General features: G+C 45.3%; 2 protein-coding genes across 7 annotated transcripts; one reads left to right on the top strand and one right to left on the bottom strand.

Annotated features, from left to right (window-relative positions):
* Positions 1-48: 48 nt before the first annotated feature.
* Positions 49-10459, top strand: Cntd1 (cyclin N-terminal domain containing 1). Of its 4 annotated transcripts, none has more exons than XM_040749744.1 (7): positions 49-507; positions 4502-4577; positions 4819-4990; positions 5865-6027; positions 6748-6892; positions 7492-7588; positions 10375-10459. In XM_040749744.1, exons 1-7 carry the CDS (start codon positions 339-341, stop codon positions 10420-10422), a joined length of 870 nt encoding a protein of 289 aa, XP_040605678.1. In that variant the 5' UTR covers positions 49-338; the 3' UTR covers positions 10423-10459. The 4 variants fall into 4 exon arrangements, with proteins under 4 accessions (XP_040605678.1, XP_040605679.1, XP_005070199.1 ...); XM_040749745.1 differs by having other exon boundaries at positions 10344-10432; XM_005070142.4 differs by lacking the exon at positions 10375-10459 and adding an exon at positions 8080-9351 and having other exon boundaries at positions 56-507.
* Positions 8896-21472, bottom strand: Becn1 (beclin 1). 3 transcript variants are annotated; one of them, XM_005070141.4, is made up of 12 exons: positions 21312-21472; positions 20911-21039; positions 19687-19754; positions 16324-16382; positions 15614-15704; positions 15382-15518; positions 15066-15260; positions 14302-14448; positions 11873-12022; positions 11076-11136; positions 10431-10573; positions 8896-9614 (listed from the first exon to the last, which is right to left on the bottom strand). In XM_005070141.4, exons 2-12 carry the CDS (start codon positions 21035-21037, stop codon positions 9446-9448), a joined length of 1347 nt encoding a protein of 448 aa, XP_005070198.1. In that variant the 5' UTR covers positions 21038-21039; positions 21312-21472; the 3' UTR covers positions 8896-9445. The 3 variants fall into 3 exon arrangements, with proteins under 3 accessions (XP_005070198.1, XP_040605676.1, XP_040605677.1); XM_040749742.1 differs by lacking the exons at positions 19687-19754; positions 20911-21039; positions 21312-21472 and having other exon boundaries at positions 16240-16351; XM_040749743.1 differs by lacking the exons at positions 15382-15518; positions 15614-15704; positions 16324-16382; ... (1 more) ...; positions 20911-21039; positions 21312-21472 and having other exon boundaries at positions 15062-15150.
* Positions 21473-22758: the final 1286 nt, after the last annotated feature.

A 22758-nucleotide genomic window follows, 5' to 3' on the forward strand; every position in this document is an offset into this window, starting at 1 on the left:
AGTAGTCTTTGATCGCCGCAAGGGACTCTGGGATTTGTAGTCCACGTGGAGTTTTCTGGGTAGAGACAGGGTCTCTCCGCCTTAGAGGAGGGGCAGGAAAGGCGAGAAGCGGTTCTGTTTTCTGATTGGCTGAATGCTTCGTGACAGTTGGGGCGCGAAAAGCTGTTGACAATTCGAGGCTGTGGTGGGAATTACGTTTTCCTCAGATTCGAGGCAAGGACAAACATATTGGAAGGAAAGGAAGAATCCAAGGCGTGCCAGAAGATTCTGGAAATAAGCTAAGGAAGCGAGTTTATGGATCCCGTGAACTGTCCCAGTGCTCTGAAAGACCTCTGAATATGGAAGGACCCTTGAAGCTAAGACTAGCTAACTCCAGTGACTTCCAGTTTGGAGCGGTTGCCACAGAGACCATCGAGAACGCTCTGCTTCACTTGGCCCAGCAGAATGAGCAAGCCGTGAAGGAGGCTGCGGGACGGATGGGCAGCTTCAGGGAGACCCGGATCGTGGGTGTGGATGCAGAGTGGGGAGTGGGGTTTATGGGGGTCTTGGGCGCACTGACCTTGGTTTTTCACTCAGATATATTTTGTTAGTGGTCTTTTTGTGCTTGGCCTTGGGGCTTGTAAGTGATGAATGAGGATTACCAGCACTCCCCCCCCCCACCTCACTCCCACCCTCCACCCGTGTGTGCTTTTTCTTGTTCTTTTTTTGAGACAAGGTCTTACTGTAGAGTCCTGGCCTGGAACTCCCTCTGTAGCCCAGGATGGCCTTGAACTCACAGAGATACGCCTGCCTCTGGCTCCCAAGTGGTGGGATTTAAAGCCATATGGCATCATGCGAAGTTTTACTCTTCTTTTTGTAATCATGCTTAGAGTGCTTTTTATTGACATTGCCTGGATAGAAAGATGAAACAGCAGCGTAGTCATTGCTCTCAAACTCTGTAGTCTTTGGGTGGGGACATTAAATATACAAAGCAGTAGGTACAAGTATGGTTAGATAAATTGACATAGAGAATACAAGCTGTTATGAGAATTCAAAGGAGAGATAGGCTGTGGTCCAGGGATTGTGACATTTGAAGAACACTTTGAATGAATGGTGACGTTCTGGTTGAAGATAAAGGGAATCACATCTCTACATGAATAAAGCTTTGGAAGGCAGGAGAGGAGAGAGTAGAGAGGGTACAGTTGTAGCCCAGTTGGCTAGAGCATGTGGAAAAGCAATAGAAATTAAGACCTGGAAAGTAGTTTGGAGGCATTCCAAGTAGAAATCTGAATGCCAAGGGGGAGGACTAGGTTTATACTAGGTTTATACTAGGTTTAGCAGGAAAACGAGAAGTTACTAAATTTTTCATTTATTTATTGTATATGTATGTGTGTTTTGTTGTCATGTATATATATGTACCATGTGTATGCTTGGTGCTAGAAGCCAGAAGAGGGTGTTGATCCTTTGAAACTGAAGTTATAGGCAGTGTGAGCCACCTAGGAATTGAACTCAGGTCCTCTGGAAGAACAGCCAGTGCTCTTAACCGCTGAGCCATCTTTCCAGCATGAAGACCCTGAAATTTAAATGCGGAAGCAGTGTAGCTGTAATTTTTGCCATGGTCAAAATGATTTTGTATGTATAAAGAATGGACTTGACTGGCGAGCTAGAGAAGCCGGTCTCGAGTCAGAGTGATAATAGGGGGGAACAAGAATGTATTTAAAACATCTCAGAGGAAAATCTAGAAAGTCAAATTTTCATTTAAGAAATAAGGAAGGTAAAGAGGACTGTCAAAGGGTTGAGCCTCAGAGACTGGGAGCATAGTGGTGCCACTAAGAGAAACACTCACTCACTCACTCACACACACACTCACACACACACACACACACACACACACACACACACACACAGAGAGAGAGAGAGAGAGAGATCAGGAAATGTGACCTTTGTTTTAGGGGGAAATTGTTTTGATTTGGATCTACAAGAACATATAGAGGAAGGTTAATAGTAGACTGTTTAAGAAGGTCAGAACTAGAAGTAGAGGTTTTTAAAGTATTTTCATGATACTCCTAGAGGGAGAGAAGAGAAGCAGGTCAAGGACAATTCCTTGGGAAACCTTTTGTGCTCAGGGAATTGGAATAGGGAAGAGTCAACAATACAGTGCGCTGTACATAGTGGCTCATGCAGTAATCCTAGGACTCAGGAAGCCAAGGCAGGAGAGTTGCAAATTCCAGGCCAAAGTCAACTACATAGTGAGTCCCAGGTTAGCCTTAGCCTAAGATACACCAGTACTCTATCTCAGAAACCAAACTAAGAGTCTGGAAAGATGGTTCAGCAGTTAAGAGCACTTGCTACTTTTTCAGAGGACCCAGTTTCCGTTTCCAGCATCCACATGGGCAGTCCCACAACCACCTGTAACTCCAGTTCCAGGGGACCCAACCTGTTTTTTTGATCTCTGCAGACACTTGGATGAGCATAATGCACATACATACTCAGTCCCACATACATACACATAAAATAAGGGACTGGAGAGAAGGCTCAGTAGTTGAGAGCTTACACTGCTCTTCTAGGGCACCCAAATTCAGTCCCCTGCAACCCACATGAGGCAGCTTACAACTGCTTCTAACTCCAGCTCCAGGGGATTCAACAACTTCTAGCCACCAAAAGCACTGGACACACATACACACTTTTAAAAAATCTTTTAAAAAGTAAAATAATAATAAAGTAAAACAACAACAACAAACCCACCAACCAACGGGAGACAGGCACAGAAACAAACATTGCTGAAGCCAACAGGAGGTTTGGGAAGGGGAGTGGTCATCAGTCTAAGGTTTTTCTAGTGTATCAACAGAAATGAAGGTCAGACGAGGACTGGGTTATTTTACAGTTTGGAAAATCTGCTGACTTTTCATAATCGTTTTAGCAAACTGAGAAAAATGGAAGGCAAATTGCAGAAACATGAGGGAGCAAATGAAGCAGAAGTAGCAGGGGTGCAAGTCAAGCAGTAAGGAAATTCAGCAGTGGTGAGATGGCGAGGCAGAGCTGTATCTCAGAGCCTGGGAGATCTTGTATGGAGTAGTCCATTTGAGCATGTCTGTTAAGTAGAGGAGGTGCAGACAAGGTGTGATCATAGTTCACTCTGCCTAACCCAGCTCAGTTTCCTCCAGAAACTAAAATAAAAAAAATAAAAACAACTCCCTAAGTAAGTCCTGACAAATCCAAAACAAAACCAACAATCTGGGAACAAGCATCCCCTGAACTAGGAAATAAAGCCTACGGTCCAGAAAATAGAAGGACAAAGATCTGGCCGGTAACATACAGTTGTGCGCAGTTCTCTTCCACGATGGAGATTGTTAGCAGGGCTGTGGTCTTTGTAACAAAGCTTTGTGTATAAATCTTTTTGTAATTTGTGTTAGATATATTGCTAAACTGTCATGTGATAGTTTGGGTGTTTTTTTATAGGTTAAAAAATTTTTTTTGAGACTGGGTCCCATGTAGCCCAGTCTGGTCTTCAATTTACTATGTAAGTGAAGATGCCCTTGAACTCGTGATCCTCCTGCTGAAATTACAGACATCTGCGATTATGCCTGATAAATTGTTTTTCTTCTAAGAAAGTCAGATTTTTCTTGGAAAACTTATGACAATTTGATTGTGTGTATACAGCCTGAAGTATAGGATCCCAACTCTAATTCCTTGCTGATCAAGAGAAAAGGTCTTGGGTCTGCAGTTTTCTTTACAGAGAACTGACATTTGCTCTCGTTCCACCATCTAATGATATTGCAAGCTAAATAGAATTTTATCTGAGGCTGTTCTTTCAAAGGGAAACAGAAGCAGCATAAAATCTTGCCAAAGTATCTTACCCTCCCACCCTCTGAGTGATCCTTTCCTTCTAAATTGGGCTGTGTTCTCTGAGTTAGGGGATGTTTCTCCAAAACAAGTCACTCCACAGTAACAACAGACATTTACACCACAAACTGGTGGTGGAGAGGCGGTGACCAGCTGCAAGGTGAATTGTGTTTGTAAAGCGATGGGAGTTCTGCAGAGGGTGGTTACTAAACAAACAGTGTCATAAAGACTAGCGACGCTCCAGGAGGGACCTGTCTGCTCCTGCCAACATTCCACGGAAACAGAATATAAGGGGCTGGGGCTTCTACCCATCAAAGAATCTTCCATGAAGCGAGGGGTTCCCAGCATGAAGTAGAGACCAACTAGGCCATCTGGTATATGCTGGTGTGTAACTGACCAAACCTTTTATCATCTTGAGACTCACAGGAAGGCTCTAGGGTCATGGAGGGAGCTTGTTGAACCCTTGACTTTGGCACTGAGTCGGCCTCTTTTCCATGCCTCTGATCTGCCTGTTGGCAGCAAAGGGAACTGAGCTCAGCTTTGGTTGTTCCAGTGTCATCTTTCTCACCTCCTGACCCTCTTCTCTCAGTTCTGTCATGGCTTTTACACAATGCCAAGAGTTCACAGAGTGGCTTGGGTTGCATCTTGTGAATTAAGCTCTTCTTTCCTGTTTTGGCAGAGTTTGTGTTTCTCCTGTCTGAACAATGGTGTCTGGAGAAATCTGTGAGCTACCAGGCCGTAGAAATCCTAGAAAGGTAAAGCTTGTGCATAAGGCCTTTGTATTAGTGCCCCTCAGAATGGCCGCAGTGTGCCTAGATCTTTACACAGCACTAGTCGCCCCTTACCTAGATGCTGGCTTTGCGTCCTTCTTTTACTTGCAAATGTAGATCTCCCAGCCAGCATCTGTTACCCAACAGGATCAATGGAGCATGTCTACAGCACAAAGTCCCTTGGTTGGGTGTGATTGCAACTCTCCATCCTTTTCTTCCCATACAGGTTTATGGTGAAACAGGCAGAGAACATCTGTCAGCAAGCCACAATCCAGCAGAGAAATACTAAGACAGAATTGCAGAACTGGAGGGCTCTGAAAGAGCAGCTTTTCAACAAGTTTATCCTCCGTTTGGTGTCATGTGTTCAGCTGGCCAGCAAATTGTCTTTCCACTACAAAGTAAGGAGCTGGGTTGCTCGTGGGCACCTGAGTGTTAGAAAGAAAGCAGCTCCTTGCAGGTGGCTGTGAGAAACCCACTCCTAAGCGAGGTGATACTACTCATGTGGGAAATCCAGAGTGTAATTATGCTTCCTAAGCATACCTCCTGAGCACACACAGTCACACAGAGGCAGTTATTAAACAGCCTCAAGTTATGTTCCCAAAGTATAATTGCTGGACAGATGCCATCATTCATGCAGGTCACCTTTCCTCCCCTTGGACTTCCGGACAGTTTACATAAGGTACCTGATTACCCACATGCCTATCAGCATTAAAGACAAATGATTACACCTAAAAAGGATAAATGTTTCCACATTACTATCCAGTGCCTGTACAATAAAATACTACTCGTTCAGCAAATATTTAATGGCGTTCTTCTATGGCTAGATGTTTCAGTAGACACCATGGCTACCACAGTAAAAAATATTGTGCTCTCAAGGAATCCTTTACCCAGTGGGAAAAGGCATAGGTATAAACAAGGTGAAAAGGTGATGTGTTAGTGTAAACCAAGGGCTAAAAAGGAATCTCATCAGTTTGGGGAGTCAAGGAAGTTTATTTAGAGAAAATGAATTACTGAAATTGGTAGTGGCTACAAAGAAAATTGAAACAAAATTACAGAGGGCAGGGAGAAAGAGACAGCTATAAGGGAAGGGAAATCCGGCATGTGTAGTGACTTGGAGAAGGGAGAACCTGGGTTTAACTGCAAATAACTGTGCTTGCATAACCTAGTGGGATTACCAAGAGAGAAGCCTGGTGTGGGCTTGAAGTGCTTCATGGACGCTGCTGCTGGGCATATGACCCACATCCTAACATCTTTTCTCTACTTTTTCCCCAGATAGTCAGCAACATTACAGTCCTGAACTTCCTCCAGGCTCTCGGTTATATATGCACCAAAGAAGAACTGTTAGAGTCAGAGCTGGATGTGCTGAAGTCCCTGAACTTCCAGATAAATCTGCCCACTCCTCTGGCATATGTGGAGATGCTCCTTGAAGTTCTAGGTACTTTGTCAAATGCCTCATAGAAAACGAAACACAACAAAATTAAATGCACCCAGGGATGTGGGACAGGAGACACAACCTGCCATGAGGAGCAGTAGGAAGGCTGCATGTTTCTGGAGGACTGAAGATGTTCCTCCCAGCACTCATCAGGGAAGGGAGCTCAGAGGTTTCAGCACCTGGCTTCTATTTGGATTCACTAGGCACTTCTTTTCCTTTTTTTTTGACACAGGGTTTCTTTGTGTAACAGCCCGGCTGTCTTGGAACTCTCTTTGTAGACTAGACTGGCCTCCCAAGTGCTGGGATTAAAGGCATGCACCACCATGCGGGGCTCATTAGGCACTTTCTTATTGCAGGATCCAAGAGCTGGGTTTATGGAGAAGCATAAGACAGAACAACTATACTGTAATTGTATATATGTATTACAGATGGAGATCTGCCCTTCAAAATTAACCTGGCCAGACACATAACTTTAATACCAACAGTTGGGAGGCAGAGGCAGGCAGATCTAAGTTTGAGGCCAGCCTGTCTACACAAAGTTCCAAGCCTGCCAGTGCTACACAGGGAAGACTATCTCAAATAAAAGAAAACTGACCTTCTGCTACCATACCTTTCATAGTAGCGTGTATTATGAAGCACATTAGCAACATAACAGCTTTATGTTCTAAGATTATGACTAGGAGACACAACTCATGCTGTCTTTCATGCCCATATTCCATGTAGGGTACAATGGCTGTTTGGTCCCAGCCACACAACTACATGCAACTTGTCTGACCCTCCTCGACTTGGTCTATCTCCTGCATGAACCCATCTATGAGAGCCTGTTGAGGGCTTCAATTGAGAATTCTACACCCAGTCAGCTGCAAGGGTAAGAGACTTCTAGGGTAGGCTCCTTCTGGGGTTACTAGTAGGGGACAGACCATATGAATGAGGCGTTTGAGATTTGGAGCTTGGTTGTAGAGTACTTGCCTAGTAAATTCAGTACCCAGCACTGAGAAACAGCACAGGTTAATTGCTTCTTATCGACTTCCATTATGTGGCTCACATGCTCACATGAATCCAGTCAGGGAAACTCTAAAGGTTTTTACTATTAAGAGTAAATTACTTCAAACAATTAACATTCTTCTCTACTTCTTCCTTTGCAATTAGTTAAAATTTGAGAGTGCTGGATTGCTTTTATAGTCACTTGGGGGGGGGGGGAAGTCTGTCACATGGCTTTAGCTTGCACAAAGGTATTTGATTACTGTAAAGTCAGACTGGCCAAAGCCTCACAGTTACATTTGTTAGGAAGGTGCATGTTTTAGCTGGGGAACAATGGGACAGATCAGCTATTACCTGACCACCTTGTTCTGTGTCTAAAGTTCAAGACAATCAACATTAATAACTCATAGTTGAAGTTCTATTGCCCTAGAGTTTAGAATCACATTTCATACTAGTTCCAAAATTAATATGGTTTTAATTATTCAGGGAAAAGTTTATCTCTGTGAAGGAAGACTTCATGCTGTTGGCAGTTGGAATCATTGCAGCAAGTGCTTTCATCCAAAACCATGAATGCTGGAGCCAGGTACGCACCACTGAGCAGGGCCAGCATGATCAGAGTTTGTTTAATAGAAAGCATTCCCTGTCAGTTAAAGGAACACAGAGGACAGTCTGCAGAAGAGGAGTGCCAGGACCCAGGAACTGGATGAACAGTCAAGAAGGGAGGGTTGGACAACTAGAGTAGGAAGGGTTTCCATTCTCTTTTATGAAACTGGAAAGAGGCCCAAGTTCAGTGTGTTCATCTCCCTTTATAATTATGACCCACTGCTCTATCATTAACAGAGTGAAACACCTAGCTAGAGAAAGAGTCCATGTTAACACTACCAGGGCATGACACTTGGTCATCAAAAACATAACAATCTGGGTTTAATTTTCCTTTTGTGTTCAGAAAAATGAAAAGCTTGCTAGGCTCGGGAGAATATCTCAAGCAAGTATTTATGTTTGCGTGTGCATGCATGTTTGTGCACTAAAATGTGTGAGACTGTTTAGTAATAGGAATCTGTCTTCTTTCTGAAGGTTGTTGGGCATCTGCAGAGCATCACCGGCATTGCCTCGGAGAGCATTGCTCAGTTCTCTTACGCAATCCTGACTCACAGTGTGGGAACAAACACTCCTGGGCAACAGCAGCCTACTCCCCACAAGGCAGCCAGAGCTCTGAGAACTACTGCTTCCTCTAACACATGAGGCTGGCTAAGCCCCAGACACACAGCCTTTGTCACTGTAGTCTCCTTCTCTTTGTTTACTTTCATACTCAGGGTACAAAAGTTCCAGGTTTCCTTTGAACAGTATTTTGTATTACAATTTCAGGCACTTTTTTCTACATCAGAGATAGTTATGGTGAACAAATATGTCAACTTGTGTCATGGCAGGCTAAAAACATCAAAGAATTGGAGAGAGTTAGATTTTGTTTCATTTGTTCATTTTTGTTTGACCTTTACTTTTTCCTAATTTAATCAGATTAAAAGGGAACATCAGATATACAGACTTCTGAATGACCTTGACTGAGTGCCTTGGAAGTAGCCTTTCTCCACTTGCTCCACTACAGCTGTTTGTTTTTTTGTTTTTTGTTTTCTCGAGACAAGATCTCACTATTTGTCCTTGTCTGACTTGTAACTCACTATACACACCAGGCTGAGCTGGAATTCAGAGATCCACTTGCCTCTGCCTCCTGAGTTCTGGGATTAAGTATCATGCCTGGCTTACTGTTCTACTTTGTTTTTTAAACTAAAACACGTTTCAACAGAATTTCTACAAAACTGACTGGAACTCAATTCTCCCAGAATACAAAATACTCAATTCTAAAGAAAAACTTACCATCACACCTCCTGGTAATTAACAGACCATAGCAAATCCTTTATTACAAATAATTAAATCTCTCCATGTCTCAAACAGTATCAAACACCATTTTGTAATTCTAACAGATAACAGTAGGCATTCAATACTGAACTGCGTGAGGAAAGAGAGACTCCCAGCTTCTGACCTGGTGTCCTTCCCCACATCACCCCACTGTGTGCACTAACATCATCTCAGAACTCATCTGTTCTTTATTTTAAGTGCAGGAAGTTGAGAGAGATAAAATCCAGTGAAAACACATTAATGTCAATTCAACTAACTTAAAAAAACAAAGCAAATTTAAATTAGTTGTTTTCAGGGGAAAGAGGGAAAGGAAAGCATGGGGTTGAGTCAAAACAGGGCTGTTTGCTGTACACTGTGTTTTGCAGCTCTGGAAACGATCTGTCATACGATATTTTAAAATAAAGTGGCTTTTGTCTCTTTTGGTATTGTAAACATGTGGTTTAATATTACCCAGATTTAATTTAAAGCATCTTTCCAAACCAAACCAAACGTAAAACCTTAAAGGTGATTTCCCTTAAGGAGTAAGTCACTTGTTATAGAACTGTGAAGACACCCAAGCAAGACCCCACTTAAGGTTCGTCAGCATGAACTTGAGAGCTTTCGTCCATTGCTCCTCAGAGTTAAACTGGGTTTTGATGGAATAGGAGCCGCCACTGCCACCAGTGTCCTCAATCTTGCCTTTCTCCACATCCATCCTGCAGATGAACAAAGCAGAGCTCACTGTAAGAGATCCAAGTGAAGTCAGTTCAGGCGAATGGGCAGGGACTTGATCATGAGACCACTTACGTCATTTTACCTAACAGAGAATGCCTGGCAAAGAACTACTGCTAGTGTGGATTTTTGGATTTGCCTGAAACCCTAAAATCAAAGGCTGTCACAAGAGCTTCATTGTCATTGCAGAGTACAAGGGCAGGACACACCCCCAAACAGATGAGAAGTCTGGAGCAGGGGAGGACTGAAGGCTACAGTTCCCTTCACTGTTTGCCTAGGCAACCCTCAACTGAGGAAGCAGAAAGGGAGGTAAAGAGATAAAAATGGTTTTAGGCTTTGAGAAACCTCAATTTTACTCCTTTCCTCACTACAAAGCACAGACTGACCTTTAAAGTCATACATTCTGCCTGCCTCAGCCTCCTGAGTGCCAGAATTAGACGTGTGCCCATCTCACTGGTCTCTCAAACTCAGTGTCTTGAACTGGTTTCTATGCTGGGCTGCTACACTAAGAGAAGCATTCTTATATATCTCTAAAGGTTGCAGGAAAAGCCTTTCTGAAATGAGGCTGCAAATTTGAGCTCTGTGCCAAGAAAATCCCCACTATCACCTCAGACAATATTCTTTACTCCAGGAACCAGGTAGCCACACTTCTGCTTGCAATGTCAGTCAGGTCATGTGATTGTGTACTGTTTCCTGTCTTGCCATTTTTACAGTCTGCTTCCATTCACTGGTCCTTCAATTCAGTTTAGTCCCTGCTACAAGTTCACTGAGCCCCCAGAGGATACAGAATGAACTCTCACCTGTATGGAAGACAAAATCGAGTCTCGCCTTTCTCCACTTCTTCTTTGAACTGCTGCACACAGTCCAGAAAAGCTACCATTGCGTGGTCGAACTTGTTGTCCCAGAAAAACCGCAATCCCCCAGAACAGTATAATGGCAACTCCTGCCCAAGAAGAAAGAACTGGCTATGGGCATGTTCCCGGTCATTCCCTGCCCTCCAATCACCCGAGCTTTGTCTGCGCTCACCAGAGCGTGCACTATAGATGACTATGTCTTCTATAACCTTCAGCGACTCCAACAGCCCTGGGCAAGCACTAACTCACAGGAGCTTCCCTACCAATGGAAACTTACTGAACTTCAGTATACTCCCACTCTCAAGTGAAAGCTCTCCTCTAATCTGCGCAGACCCCTTCTACACAGGCTATAAAAACCTGAATTTTCTCTACAAACCCCAAAGAGCTAAGTCTGAACAAGATGTTGGCTCCTTATGAGATATTCTGAGAAAGAACTGAAAAATGTCAGCTGGTATAGAAACTAAACCTTATTTATTTAAGCGCAAGGTTTCATGTACTTTAGACAAATGCTCTATCTCCAAGCTACATCCCTAGCCTCCAAATGAACCCATTTTGTTAGGATAAACAAGAAATCTGTAACTCCCAGAATACCTTAGATTTGTCTGTCAGAGACTCCAGATATGAATGATTTCCATAGGGAACAAGTCGGTACCTAAAGTGGAGATACAGAGATATGGCTACAGGACTCCTCCTACAGTGATGATTGCAAAGCTGCAATCTGGTAATCTTCAACCTGCATCTTACCCAAGGACTTACGTATTATTCCTACCTACTTCCAACTCCCCACAGTTGGGAGTCCATGTCTAAAGACTTTACTAAAAAGATTTCATCTAATGTGTTTGTCAACTAATGTGTGTTTGCTTTTTTTAAAATGACAGGGTCTCCCTATGTAGGCCAGGTTGACCTTGAACTTTTGATCCTCCTGCTTCAACTTTCCCAGTACTAGGATTACAAGTGTTCAACACTCTGCCTGGTAATTTGGTTTAGAAAGTGTGAATAACTTGAGGCCTATGGGTTGCCCTTGTTCAGGATAGCTATGAATGAAGCTCAACATATTTGTAGACCACAATATCATATTGTAGTATCAAAAGGTTGGACACCCTGGTGGGTTTTTAAAGGCAAGCACTGAAACTTTGTTAGGGAAAAATTAGGTTCCGGAGACTTTTGGGGCTGCTGCTGGAGTCATGCAGTTTGATGACTGTTCCATGACATCACAGGCAGAAGCCCTGCGATGAAGGGAGAACAGTGCACAGGCCCGTCACCCACAGGAAACTCTGCTGCTGGCAGCTAGGGTTCCTGCCACGGTGGAGCAGTACCATGCAGTAAAGACAGATTACATCAAACACACCCCTCACCCAAGGTGCTATGAAAGAGCTGCATTTTCTCACCTCTGAAATTTCAGACCCATCTTATTAGCTAGGGCATGGAGCAGCAACACTGTCTGGCCCCAAGCAGCATTGATTTCGTTCCATTCCACAGGAACACTGGGCAAGCGACCTAATCTGAAGTTATTGATTGTGCCAAATTGTCCACTGTGCCTACAGAGAAGGGCAGAAAGGGGGTCAGGGGAAAAATAGAGATCATAAAACTTTTGAGATTTTCCACTGTCCTCCAAAACCTAGCATAAATCCCTTTCCTATCTTCAGATGCATGTATCTAACTTCCCTGGGCTGCCCCAAACCTAGGGCATCACCTCTCCCCATGCTTTTCAATGTCCAAGCAGAACTGAGAATCACTGAATAGTCTAATGCCCCTCCACTAACAAAACAAACAAATAAACAAAACCAAGTATCAAAGTGAAAAAAACTCATCAGGCTCCAATGAGTCTGCCTCCCACCTCTCTCTATTTTAGATTTACCTACTTCTACTTTATGTGTATGAATGTTTTGCCTGCATGTATGAATTTGCACCAGTGCATGCCTGTTGGCTTCCCTGGAATTGGGACTACAGATGGTTGTCAACCACCATGTGGGTGCTAGAAACTGAACAAGTTCTCTGCAAGAGCAACAAGTGCTCTTAACCACTGCCAAGCCATCTCTTTAGCCCTGCCTACTTGTCTTAAATGACTATTTTCCTCCATCTCAAGGCTTAGAGTCCCAGCAACACACCTCCTTCACAAATAATTTCTCACCCTGTAAGTAAAGCTACCATCCACAGATGCAAATGTACTTATGTCACTTCCCTCTGCCTTTGGAATCAATTCCAAATGACTTTTTTTTTCTTGGTTTTTCGAGACAGGGTTTCTCTGTATTGTCTTGGAGGCTGTCTGGAACTCGCTTTGTAGACCAGGCTGGCCTCGAGCTCACAGACATCTACCTGCCTCTGCCTCCCAAGTGCTGAGATTAAAGGTGTGCGCCACCAACGCCCGGCTCCAAATGACTTAATAATGGTAACTCTCCAGTTTCCTGTCTGGTCACTTGCCCCTTTACACTCAGCCTTCAGTCATAATGAGACGCCTTCAGTCCTTTCCATTTGCCGCTCCCTTGCTCCGGTTCCTGTGCACACGATGTTCTCTTTGCCAGAACAACTCCTCCTCTGTAGACATCCGCTTTGCCCCTCAGACACATCAGCTCCTCCAGGTGAAATTTTCCATGCAGCTCCCCCAAACTGGCAAGGTTCCCTTTCATGTTCTCACAGCACTCCAGGCCCATTATCACACTGGTCTATTATTTATGCATTCCTTCTAGATAATAAATAACTGGTATACTGTGTATTGTTTGCTGTGACCCTCCTGGTGCTTAGCACAGCAGACACTCAATTGTTACTAATACAGTAATAAATACAGGAATGAGCCTGATAAATAAATCAGCACCAGCACTGGAGAGATGGCTCAGAGATTAAGAGCATTGACTGCTCTTCCAGAGGTTCTGAGTTCAATTCTCGGCAACCACATGGTGGCTCACAGCCATCTATAATGAGATCTGGAGCCTCCTTCTGGCCTGCAGGCATACATGCAGGCAGAACACTGTACACATAATAAATAAAATCTTTAGCTGGGTGTTGGTGGTGCACGCCTTTAATCCCAGCACTTGGGAGGCAGAGATAGGTGGATCTCTGAGTTTGAGGCCAGCCTGGTCTACAGAGTGAGTTCCAGGACAGCCTCCAAAGCAATACGGAGAAACCTTGTCTCAAAAACTCCCCCCAAAAAAAGAAAAGAAAGAAAGAAAAAATCAGCACCAGGGCTATAGGTGGCTCATCGCTCATCAGTTAGGACCATTGGCTGCTCTTCCATAGAACCCACATTTGATTCCCAACACCCACACTGCAGCTCATAACTTTCTGTTACCCCAATCTCAGAGGGTCTGACAACCTCATCTGGCTTTTGTGGGCACTTGGCACACATGTGGTACAATGATCTGTATGAGGGCAAGACCTATACACGTGAACATAATAGAAAATGACATGTTTGAAGACAAGACCTACACACATGAACATAATAGAAAATATAAAAGCAGCACCAGACAACAGGGTTTGGTGGGCAGGTATCACTAAACTCCCGTTGGTTTTCATTTGTTTTGTTTTTTCTAAGACGCAGTTTCTCTGTGTAGCCCTAGCTGTCCTGAAACTTGCTCTGTAGACCAGGCTGGCCTCGAACTCTCTGCCTCCCGGGTGCTGGGGTTAAAGTTGTGAACCACCACTGCCAAGCTGACCACTCTAGAACCTTACTTGTGCATATTCACATGCGCTCACAAATACACCCCACATTATACCTGTCCTATTACAAGGAATGGCATAAACCTGGCTTAGGTGAAGATGACCTATAGTGCCTCTTCTATGGGGAGGTGCTTCCCCAATGTGCCTTCCCAGCCCTCGTTACCAGATGTGGAAGGTTGCATTAAAGACGTTGGTTTTCTTGAGCTTGTCCAGCTGCATCTGGGCATATCGCATCTGGTTTTCTACGCTCTTCAGCTCATCATCCAGCTCCAGTTGCTGTCTTTTAAACTCACTGTACTCCCGCTGGTACCTGTGAGCAGCCAAGAGGACCATAAGAGGGAGACTGACCATAGAGGCTGCGGTCTCTTTCTCATCATTCTCCTGAAGGGCTTATGCTAGTGGTATAGTTGAAGCTAGTTACAAAACTCTACATTTGGCATTGATCCTCTCAGAGGAATGTTTTGCCAAAAGGTATAAAAATGTCTTGAACTGCCCGGCAGCAGTAAACCCACCTTTAATCCCAGCACTCAAGGGGCAGAGGCAGGTGGATCTCTGTGAGTTTGAGGCCAGCCTGGCCTACAGAGGGAGTTCCAGGACAGCCTCCAAAGCCACAGAGAAACCCTGTCTCGAAAAACAAAAAAAACCCCAGAAGGTGCTTTAACCCACTGAACCACTTAGCTCACCCAAAGTGATATTTTCAGGGCCCTGGCACCATTTCCCTACTTAACTAATAACATCCTTTCTTCACTTATCACCTCAAGTCTTTGTCCATGGCCCTCCTGACACTCTCCTGGAAACAAGCCCAGAAACAACATGCAGAGTTTGGAGCAGAGTCGGTGCTGACTGATGCTGACTTAAGCTCAGCTGGAAACCGCTCCCTCTCCTGGTGCTAAGGCAGGAAGGCAGAGGAGCAGGGCAAGCACTCACTGAGCTTCCTCCTGATCCAGTCTCTCCGCCTCAGCCTGGACCTTCTCCAGGTTTTCTGCCACCACTTTGCGGTTTTTTTCCACATCTTCTAGCTCCTGGACCAGCCTCTCCTCCTCTAAGGCCAGCTCTGTCAGCTCCCTCTGTAGCTGCTCGCTGTCATCCTCATTCATTTGCTCTAGGATCTCCAAACAGCGTCTGCCAAGGACACACGCACACAGTCTGTTGACTAGAGAGCACCTGTCGTTCCACAAGCCTGAGGGGAGCAGGCTCCTGAGTCCTAAGGGCCAAGCAGTCTCCCAGGCCCTGGGGTACTTACTTGTAATTCTGACATTCATTTTCAGTGACATTGAGCTGAGTGTCCAGTTGGTCTAAGAGAGTATCTGTGCATTCCTCACACAGTGGGTGATCGACATCTGTCTGACCCGACATGATGTCAAAAAGGTCTCCAGTGACCTGGAAGCATGGGACATTGAGGATAGGGTCTCTCCTGGGCTATCTGCCCTGTAACAACTACCCAAAATTCTTACAGTGAAATGAGGCCAACTTGCCTTGAGTCTTCGGCTAAGATTCTCCATGGTGCCACCATCAGATGCCTCCCCGATCAGAGTGAAGCTATTAGCACTTTCTGTAGACATCATCCTGCAGACAGCCCCCCGCCCATGGGCCACATGAGGGAGCAGAGAGGCCTCCTCCCCCTACTGCACTGCCAGAGCACTGGCTGAAGGGCCTCAAGGTTCATCCCCACTCCTAGCCTCCTGGACCGCCCAAGGGTACCTATCTCCCAAGGGAAGGCCATGCTGGTCTTTCACTGGACATGAGGTTAGTCTGGAGGGACTAAGGAGGGAGGGGACATCAAAAATTGAAATGTATGCTTACAGCAAAAAGGAAGGAGAATCAAGAAAGACCATGTTTTTAATATTACACTTCTTGATAGCAACTTTTACCTGCTGTATTGATGAGACCTATGAACCTAAACATCTAAGAAGTACTACTAAAAAACTTCTCAAGAACCCATCTCAACATCCCTCACTTCTTCAACACCAGAGGTACTAACCCTTCTCGCTGTGGAATGGCTAACAGAGGGGGGAAAACACGCTGAAAGGAGGGTCATGCACAAGGGAATGTACTTTTCCTACAAGAGCCAAAAGGCTAGATGATAATTCATCTACATCACCTGGTCCCAAGTCTTAATTCCTAGGTTTAATTAAAATTCCCTTGGCCGTTGGCAAGAAACAGGGGACTGAGGAATAGTAAGCACCTGGCTGGGGGGATGAATCTTCGAGAGACACCATCCTGGCGAGTTTCAATAAATGGCTCCTGAGAAAGAAGTGAGAGAGCATTAGAATTCTGGCAACTCAGAGTGGAATCTATTTCCCCCAAAGCTTGAGAACTATCTGACCTTAGCCTACATTGATAACCACAAAACTTGACAAACCAGAGCAACTTAAGAAGTGGGTAGTGCCTGGGCTGGGAGATGGCTAAGTAAATACCATTCTTTCTATTCAAGGAAGAGGGCCCAAGTTCAGATCCTCACATTTGAACAAACAAATAAATGGGGCATGATGGCACATGCCTTTGATCCTAACTTTCTGGGAGGCAGAGACAGGCAGGCCTCTGGGAGTTTAAGTCCAGCCTTGTCTATACAGCACAAAAGCCAGGGTGATACAGAGACCCAGTCTCTGAAACAAACAAGACCAAACCAAAGCAACAAAAAAGCCCCCCCCCCCAAATAAAACAAAGCAAAAACCAAAAAGAAAAACCAAGGGTGAGCAGGGTGGTGTACACCTGTAATTGCAGAACTGGGAGATCTTCCTACCCTCCCAGGCTTAAGCAGCCAGCCAGCCTGGAAGCTCCAGGATCAGGTTCAGGTTAAAGACAGTTTTAAAAAATAAGGTGGAGACCCAGAAAACTTTTCTGGGGGTTTTTTGTTTTTGTTTTTGTTCTTCTGTTTTTGGGTGGGGAGTTTGGTTTTTCCAGACAGGGTTTCTCTATAGTTTTGGAGCCTATCCCTGAACTCGCTCTGTAAATCAGGCTGGCCTCAAACTCAGAGAGACCCATCTGTCTCTGCCTCCCAAGTACTAGGATGAAAAGCACCGCTGGGCTCAATCACAGTTTTTGTAAATGGTGAACTAAGAAAGGGTCCACAGCACAGACAACTTTTTTTAAAATTTATTTATTACATATATAGTGTTCTGCCTACAAGCCAGAAGAGGGTACCAGATTTAATTGCAGATGGTTGTGAGCCACCATGTGGTTGCTGGGAATTGAACTCAGGACCTCTGGAAGAGCAGCCAGTGCTCTTAACCTCTGAGGCATCTCTCCAGCCCCCCAGCACAGACAACTTCCAAGCATAATCTGATGCTTGCATTCTTTGGTGGGGAACAGCATTTCCTAAGGATACTATACTTTATCTGTGGTGCAATTTGCATTTTCTTAACACCAGTTAGAGAAGCAAACACCCTAAAGCACAGTACAAGGAAAAAGGCAGAACAGACTGCAATGAAGCTTGCAGAGCACAAAGTACACCACTTATGGGGGTTTTCTTGTATTTTTTCTTTCTCCTTAGAAAGAAAATTATTTATTTAGTGCACTTTAAGGAAAGCAATGGCCTGCCAGGAACAGAAGGGCATGCCTATTGTCAGCATTGCTGTAACGTTTCTTCTATGTTCAACATTTTACAATATCGCTGGCTTCAGCTGCTGGCCTCTTTTGCTTCTTTGCAGGTTGCCCCTGGCCCTGCATCCTAGAAAGCCCGCAGAGCATGTGGCCAGAATTAACAGCTCCCAATCCACTTAAGGTTTGCTTTCCCAATGACATAAATACTCCCTTGGATAAATGGATAAATACTCCCTGTTATTCTGGAAGATGTATCTCAGGGGTGAAGCCAGCGCCCTCTACCAGGTGCTGCTCCCAGAATGGAGCTCCAGGTGCCCACTGGTGTCTGACCACGTCTCTTTCCTAGGCTTCTTTCCCTTTCTCATCTCCCTTCTCTGCTTCCTACCAGAGTCCCCTAGAATCCTCTCCCAAATAAATACCTTCTACTCAAACAGCAAAAGGAAAACAACTTGCAACCCCTATCTTTAGTCACGAAAACCGTCTCTATCATTACTATTATTACTGTCATTATTCTGTCATCATCACTGTGCAGTGCTGGAGACTGAACCCAGGGCTTTACCCATGCAAAGCAAGGGCTCGGTTTTACCACGGAACTACACCCCAGCTTGGTCACTGGCAGCATTAAAATGTGAAAAGGGCAGATATTACAAAACTGCTGATCTGTTACATCTATGGCACATATACAACCCACTGTCCAAACAAGATATGCTTATGAATGGAGAGGAATGGAGACAAGAACTGTAGAGAATACAAGATAGGAACCAAGAATGCCCTGGAACGACCTGAATACACAGGCCATCTCATTTCCGACCATAGGTATTTACTTTCCAAAATTACATCCACTGCTTATGTGTAGCTTCATGAACATGCCACAGTGCAAAAGACAACTTATAGGAGCCAGCTGTCTTTCCCCTGTGTGGCTTCCAGGGTTTGAAGTTAGATGGTTAGGCTCTGAGTCCAGGCTGCCTGAAAATTTACCACCATCATTCTGATTCAACCTTCCAAGTACTTGCAATTGCAGGCATAAGTCACTATGCTGGTCTATAGTTACATTTTTTGGCTATTTTAAGAATATTTATTTATTTACTGGTGTGTGTGTGCGTGCACAAGTGCATGCCCAAACTCAGGTGGCCAGAATGAGTGGTGGCAAGCACCTTACCCACTGAACCATCCTGCTGGTCTTAGAATTCCTTTTCCCCCTCAAGACAGGGTTTCTTTGTGTAGTCCTGGCTGTCCTGGAACTCACTCTGGAGACCATGCTGAACTCACAGAGACCCGCCTGCCTCTGCCTCCCGAGTGCTGGGATTAAAGGCGTGCGCCACCACTGCCTGGCTATACTTCTACTTTTTATCCCTTGGGGTACACTTTGGTACCTCCGGTGATCCACAGTGGGACTGACCATGAGCAGCTTTCTTTCTTCTTCTGCGGTGCTGGGAATTGAATCTAGGAACTCACACCTGCTGGGCAAGCACATCCCACAGCCGTAACCTCAGTCCCCAACTTTGGTTCTTTCTTTTTGTTGTTTGTTTTTAGAGGTAGGGTCTTGTGTACACTAGGCTGACATCAAACCTGCTATAAACACAAAAATGACCTTGAAATTCTTATCCTTCTGCCTTCAGGCCCAGTTTAATGTGATGCTAGGGATCAAAACCAGGACTTTATGCGTGGCAGGCAAGGTCTGTGCTAACTGAACTATATTCTAGTCCCTAGCTTTGTTTTCTTTTCCATATATGTATCTCAGGCTGGTCTGAGAATCACAGTACAGCCCAGGCTGGCTTCAAATTTGTGACCCTCAGGGCCTCAGCCTCCCAAGTGCTAGGATTACAGGTGGGCAACACTGTCTGGCTGGAATATCTCTTATTAACCTGTTACTCTTTATTATTAACCACCAAAGTCTGGGGGCACCAAATATTCTGCAGAAACCCCAGTCTGTACTCTGGTGTTTCCATGTCAGCCTCCCATTTAGCGCATTGTGAGGAGGATGGGGAGAGGATGCTTCTTTTACCTCTCCCGAGTGAGCCTCTTCCTCCTGGGTCTCTCCTGGTTTCGCCTGGGCTGTGGTAAGTAATGGAGCTAAGGGCAAGGAAAATCCTGAGTCAGAACAGTCTTATCAATGCAAGAGAGCTTTCCACAGCACAGGAAAGAACCCAAAATAGCCTCAGGACCAGCCCCAACCCTACCACAGTCTCTCTCTAGACAGGGTCTCACTGTGTAACTCAGGAGGCAGAGGCAGGACAGTATGAGTTTGAAGCCAGCCAATGGCTACACAGTGAGACTGTCTAAAAATAACAAATAAAAATATTTTTTTAAAGAAAATAGGGGATGGACAGATCATTTAGCAGTTTAGAGCATGTGTTGCTCTTGCAGAGGACCTGGGTTCAATTCCCAGCACCCACAGGTTGCTCACAACCACCCATATAACTGCAGTTCAGGGGATCCAATACCCTCTTCTGGCCTCTTCAGTCATCAGGTACTCACGGGATGGAGAGAGATACATGTAAGCAAAACACCGTACACATAAATAATAGCAATAATGAAGGAAAATAAAAGTGTAGAGAGATGCTAATACCAGGTTGGTGAGCTTGTTTAAACTCCCTATTCACCTCTCTCCCCTTTTGTTTTGTTTTTCGAGACAGTATTTCTCTGTGTAACAGTCCTGGCTGTCCCGGCACTCACTCCGTAAACCAGGCTGGCCTCGAACTCACAGAGATTTGCCTGCCTCTGCCTCCCCAGTGCTGGGATTAGAGTGCCACCGACAGGCCTGCTCTCACTTCTTAGGGCTTTTGAGACTCTTCTACAGGTAGGTGTGCCTCAGGAAAGTTCAAGTCACACGACCTCTCTAAACCTCAGTTCTTCACCTGTAAAAAGATGCAACCACGGCACTTCTCTGTTCTTTTTATTTTTGGAAACAGGGTTTCATTTTGTAGCCCAAGTCGGCCTGGAACTTTGATCACGGCAATTGTGGATGTGAGCCTCCAAGCCTGGTTTCTATGGACTGTTACAGGGACTAAATGAAATAATAAATGGAATGAATGTACCTGGTACACTGTAAGTCCTCAAGAAATTCTGTTTGTTATATGTGGCTATTCCTCTACTCTGTAGACAATGTCAGAACTTTAGATCCCTGATGAGGAAACCAAAAACCAGAGACAGCCACCACAAGACCAATGTCTCTAAAGTTGCCCATTTCCTACTGTCTTGACCACCTCTTCTCACGAGTCCTGCTGACCTGTAAGTTCCTGGATGGTGACCCGGTCCAGGATCTTGAAGCTCGTGTCCAGTTTCAGAGGCTGGCTGCAGCGCTGGCACACGAAGCTCACCTGCATGGTGCTGCCGGACGCCTTGGACCCCTCCATGCCTGCGGCAGCAGAGAAAGATCGTGTTAAGAAGAATCGGCGCCCCTGAACCTCGGGCCCGAGGCCACCGCTGCCCTGGCGGTGGAGATGAAAAGGAAAATCGCGGTCCGCGCCTTTCCCTCTGGGAGTGGTGTGACACCAAGAGGACCTGCTTCCGGGCAGAGCCAGGCTAAGGCAGTTGGGACTCCCGGGCGAGGGAAGGGGCCATTAAAGTGGCTGTCAGGGTTCCTAGGCTTCTTTCTAAGGTCTCATTTCAGGCCCCGAAGCTCTTCACCTCATGGACCCCAGAGTCTGACGCCCAGGCTCGCTCTACCGCGGAGGCACAGTGGCCTCGAGTCCGCCCTGGAGTGAGACCTCCAGAGTTCCCATCTCCCGGTCTTCAGCTACTTCCCGGTCGGCTAGCTGAAGACTTCCGCCAGGGACCAGACGTGACGTTTTGACGGCTGCTGACGCAAGGACCTCTGGTCCACACTCCTGCTTACCCGGCTCGGGGCGCCCTCCAGAGGCTGAGCGGGAAAGCGCAGCATGCGCCGGCAGGTGCGTTGAAGCCCATGGTCTGTTCTGATTTGGGGGGGGGGGGGGGGGGGCTAGGGATTAAGATCTGTTACTTCCAAGTGGAGCCACTTATATTATTCCTTCGGTGTCAGGTTTTTTGTTGTTGTTTTCGCGACAGGGTTTCTATGTATTGTTTTGGAGGCTGTCCTGGAACTCGCTCTGTAGACCAGGCTGGCCTCAAACTCACAGAGATCTGCCTGCCTCTGCCTCCTGAGTGCTGGGATTAAAGGAGTGAGCCACCAACGCCCAGCCGTCAGGTTTTATTTTATTTTTTTTTAAGATTTATTTATTTATTACATATACAGTGTATACATACCAGAAGAGGGCACCAGATTGAATTGTAGATGGTTGTGAACCACCATGTGGTTGCTGGGAATTGAACTCAGGACCTCTGGAAGAGCAGCCAGTGCTCTTAACCTCTGAGCCATCTCTCCAGCCCAAGTTTTATTTTTTATAGTTTTTTTTTTCGTTTTTTGAGACAGGGTTTGTCTGTGTAACAGCGCTGGCTGCCCTGGAGCTAACTCTGTAGACCAGGCTGACCTCTAATATCCGCCTGCCTCTGCCTCCAGAGTGCTGGTATTAAAGGCATGTGCCACCACCGTCCGACTTGCAAGTATTTTTAAAAATAATTATTAATTAGGAAATGTTCAGCACTTTCAAATTTGGGGACGGCTCATAAAATTTTAAAGATAAGCCGGGCGTTGGTGACGCATGCCTTTACTCCCAGCACTCGGGAGGCAGAGTCAGGTGGATCTCTGTGAGATCGAGACCAGTCTGATGATCTACAGAGCGAGGTCCAGGACAGAGTCCAAAACAATACAGAGAAACCCTGTCTCGAAAAACAAAACAAAACATTATAAAGCTAAATTATTTGGCAGTAACTGAGATGTGGCCCCTAAGCCCCGCCTATCCTCTAGAGAAACAGATATACTCACATTCAGCTTTGTGTTGGTGCAGGAATAGATGAGTCAATGAGCCAGAACAGAACTGCTCTAATACTTTACATTGTAGCGGGGGAGACTGGACAACAGACATGTAAACAAGATCACTTCAGTCAATGGTAGGTGTATCAGGTTGAAAGTTCTCTGCCCAGAACACACGGAATGTGATTTGGAAATCATATCTATGCAGTGGATTGAGTTTTAGTGAGTGCATCAGGTTGAGCC

This window comes from Mesocricetus auratus, unplaced genomic scaffold (genome assembly GCF_017639785.1).
Source record: "Mesocricetus auratus isolate SY011 unplaced genomic scaffold, BCM_Maur_2.0 Super-Scaffold_100007, whole genome shotgun sequence".
NCBI classification, from domain to species: Eukaryota; Metazoa; Chordata; class Mammalia; order Rodentia; family Cricetidae; genus Mesocricetus; species Mesocricetus auratus.

Bases quoted from the DNA above. Each gene is read 5' to 3' on its own strand.
- Becn1 (XM_005070141.4), bottom strand. From the start codon at position 21,037: ATGGAGGGGTCCAAGGCGTCCGGCAGCACCATGCAGGTGAGCTTCGTG. The intron at 15,519-15,613 runs GCAAGTTGGCCT...CCATGCTTCCAG, and splicing joins ATCTTAGCCGAAGACTCAAG to GTCACTGGAGACCTTTTTGA. The intron at 14,449-15,065 runs GTGAGTGCTTGC...GGCTGCTCACAG, and splicing joins CTGGATCAGGAGGAAGCTCA to GTACCAGCGGGAGTACAGTG.
- Cntd1 (XM_005070142.4), top strand. From the start codon at position 339: ATGGAAGGACCCTTGAAGCTAAGACTAGCTAACTCCAGTGACTTCCAG. The intron at 4,578-4,818 runs GTAAAGCTTGTG...CTTCCCATACAG, and splicing joins GCCGTAGAAATCCTAGAAAG to GTTTATGGTGAAACAGGCAG. The intron at 7,589-8,079 runs GTACGCACCACT...TTCTTTCTGAAG, and splicing joins ACCATGAATGCTGGAGCCAG to GTTGTTGGGCATCTGCAGAG.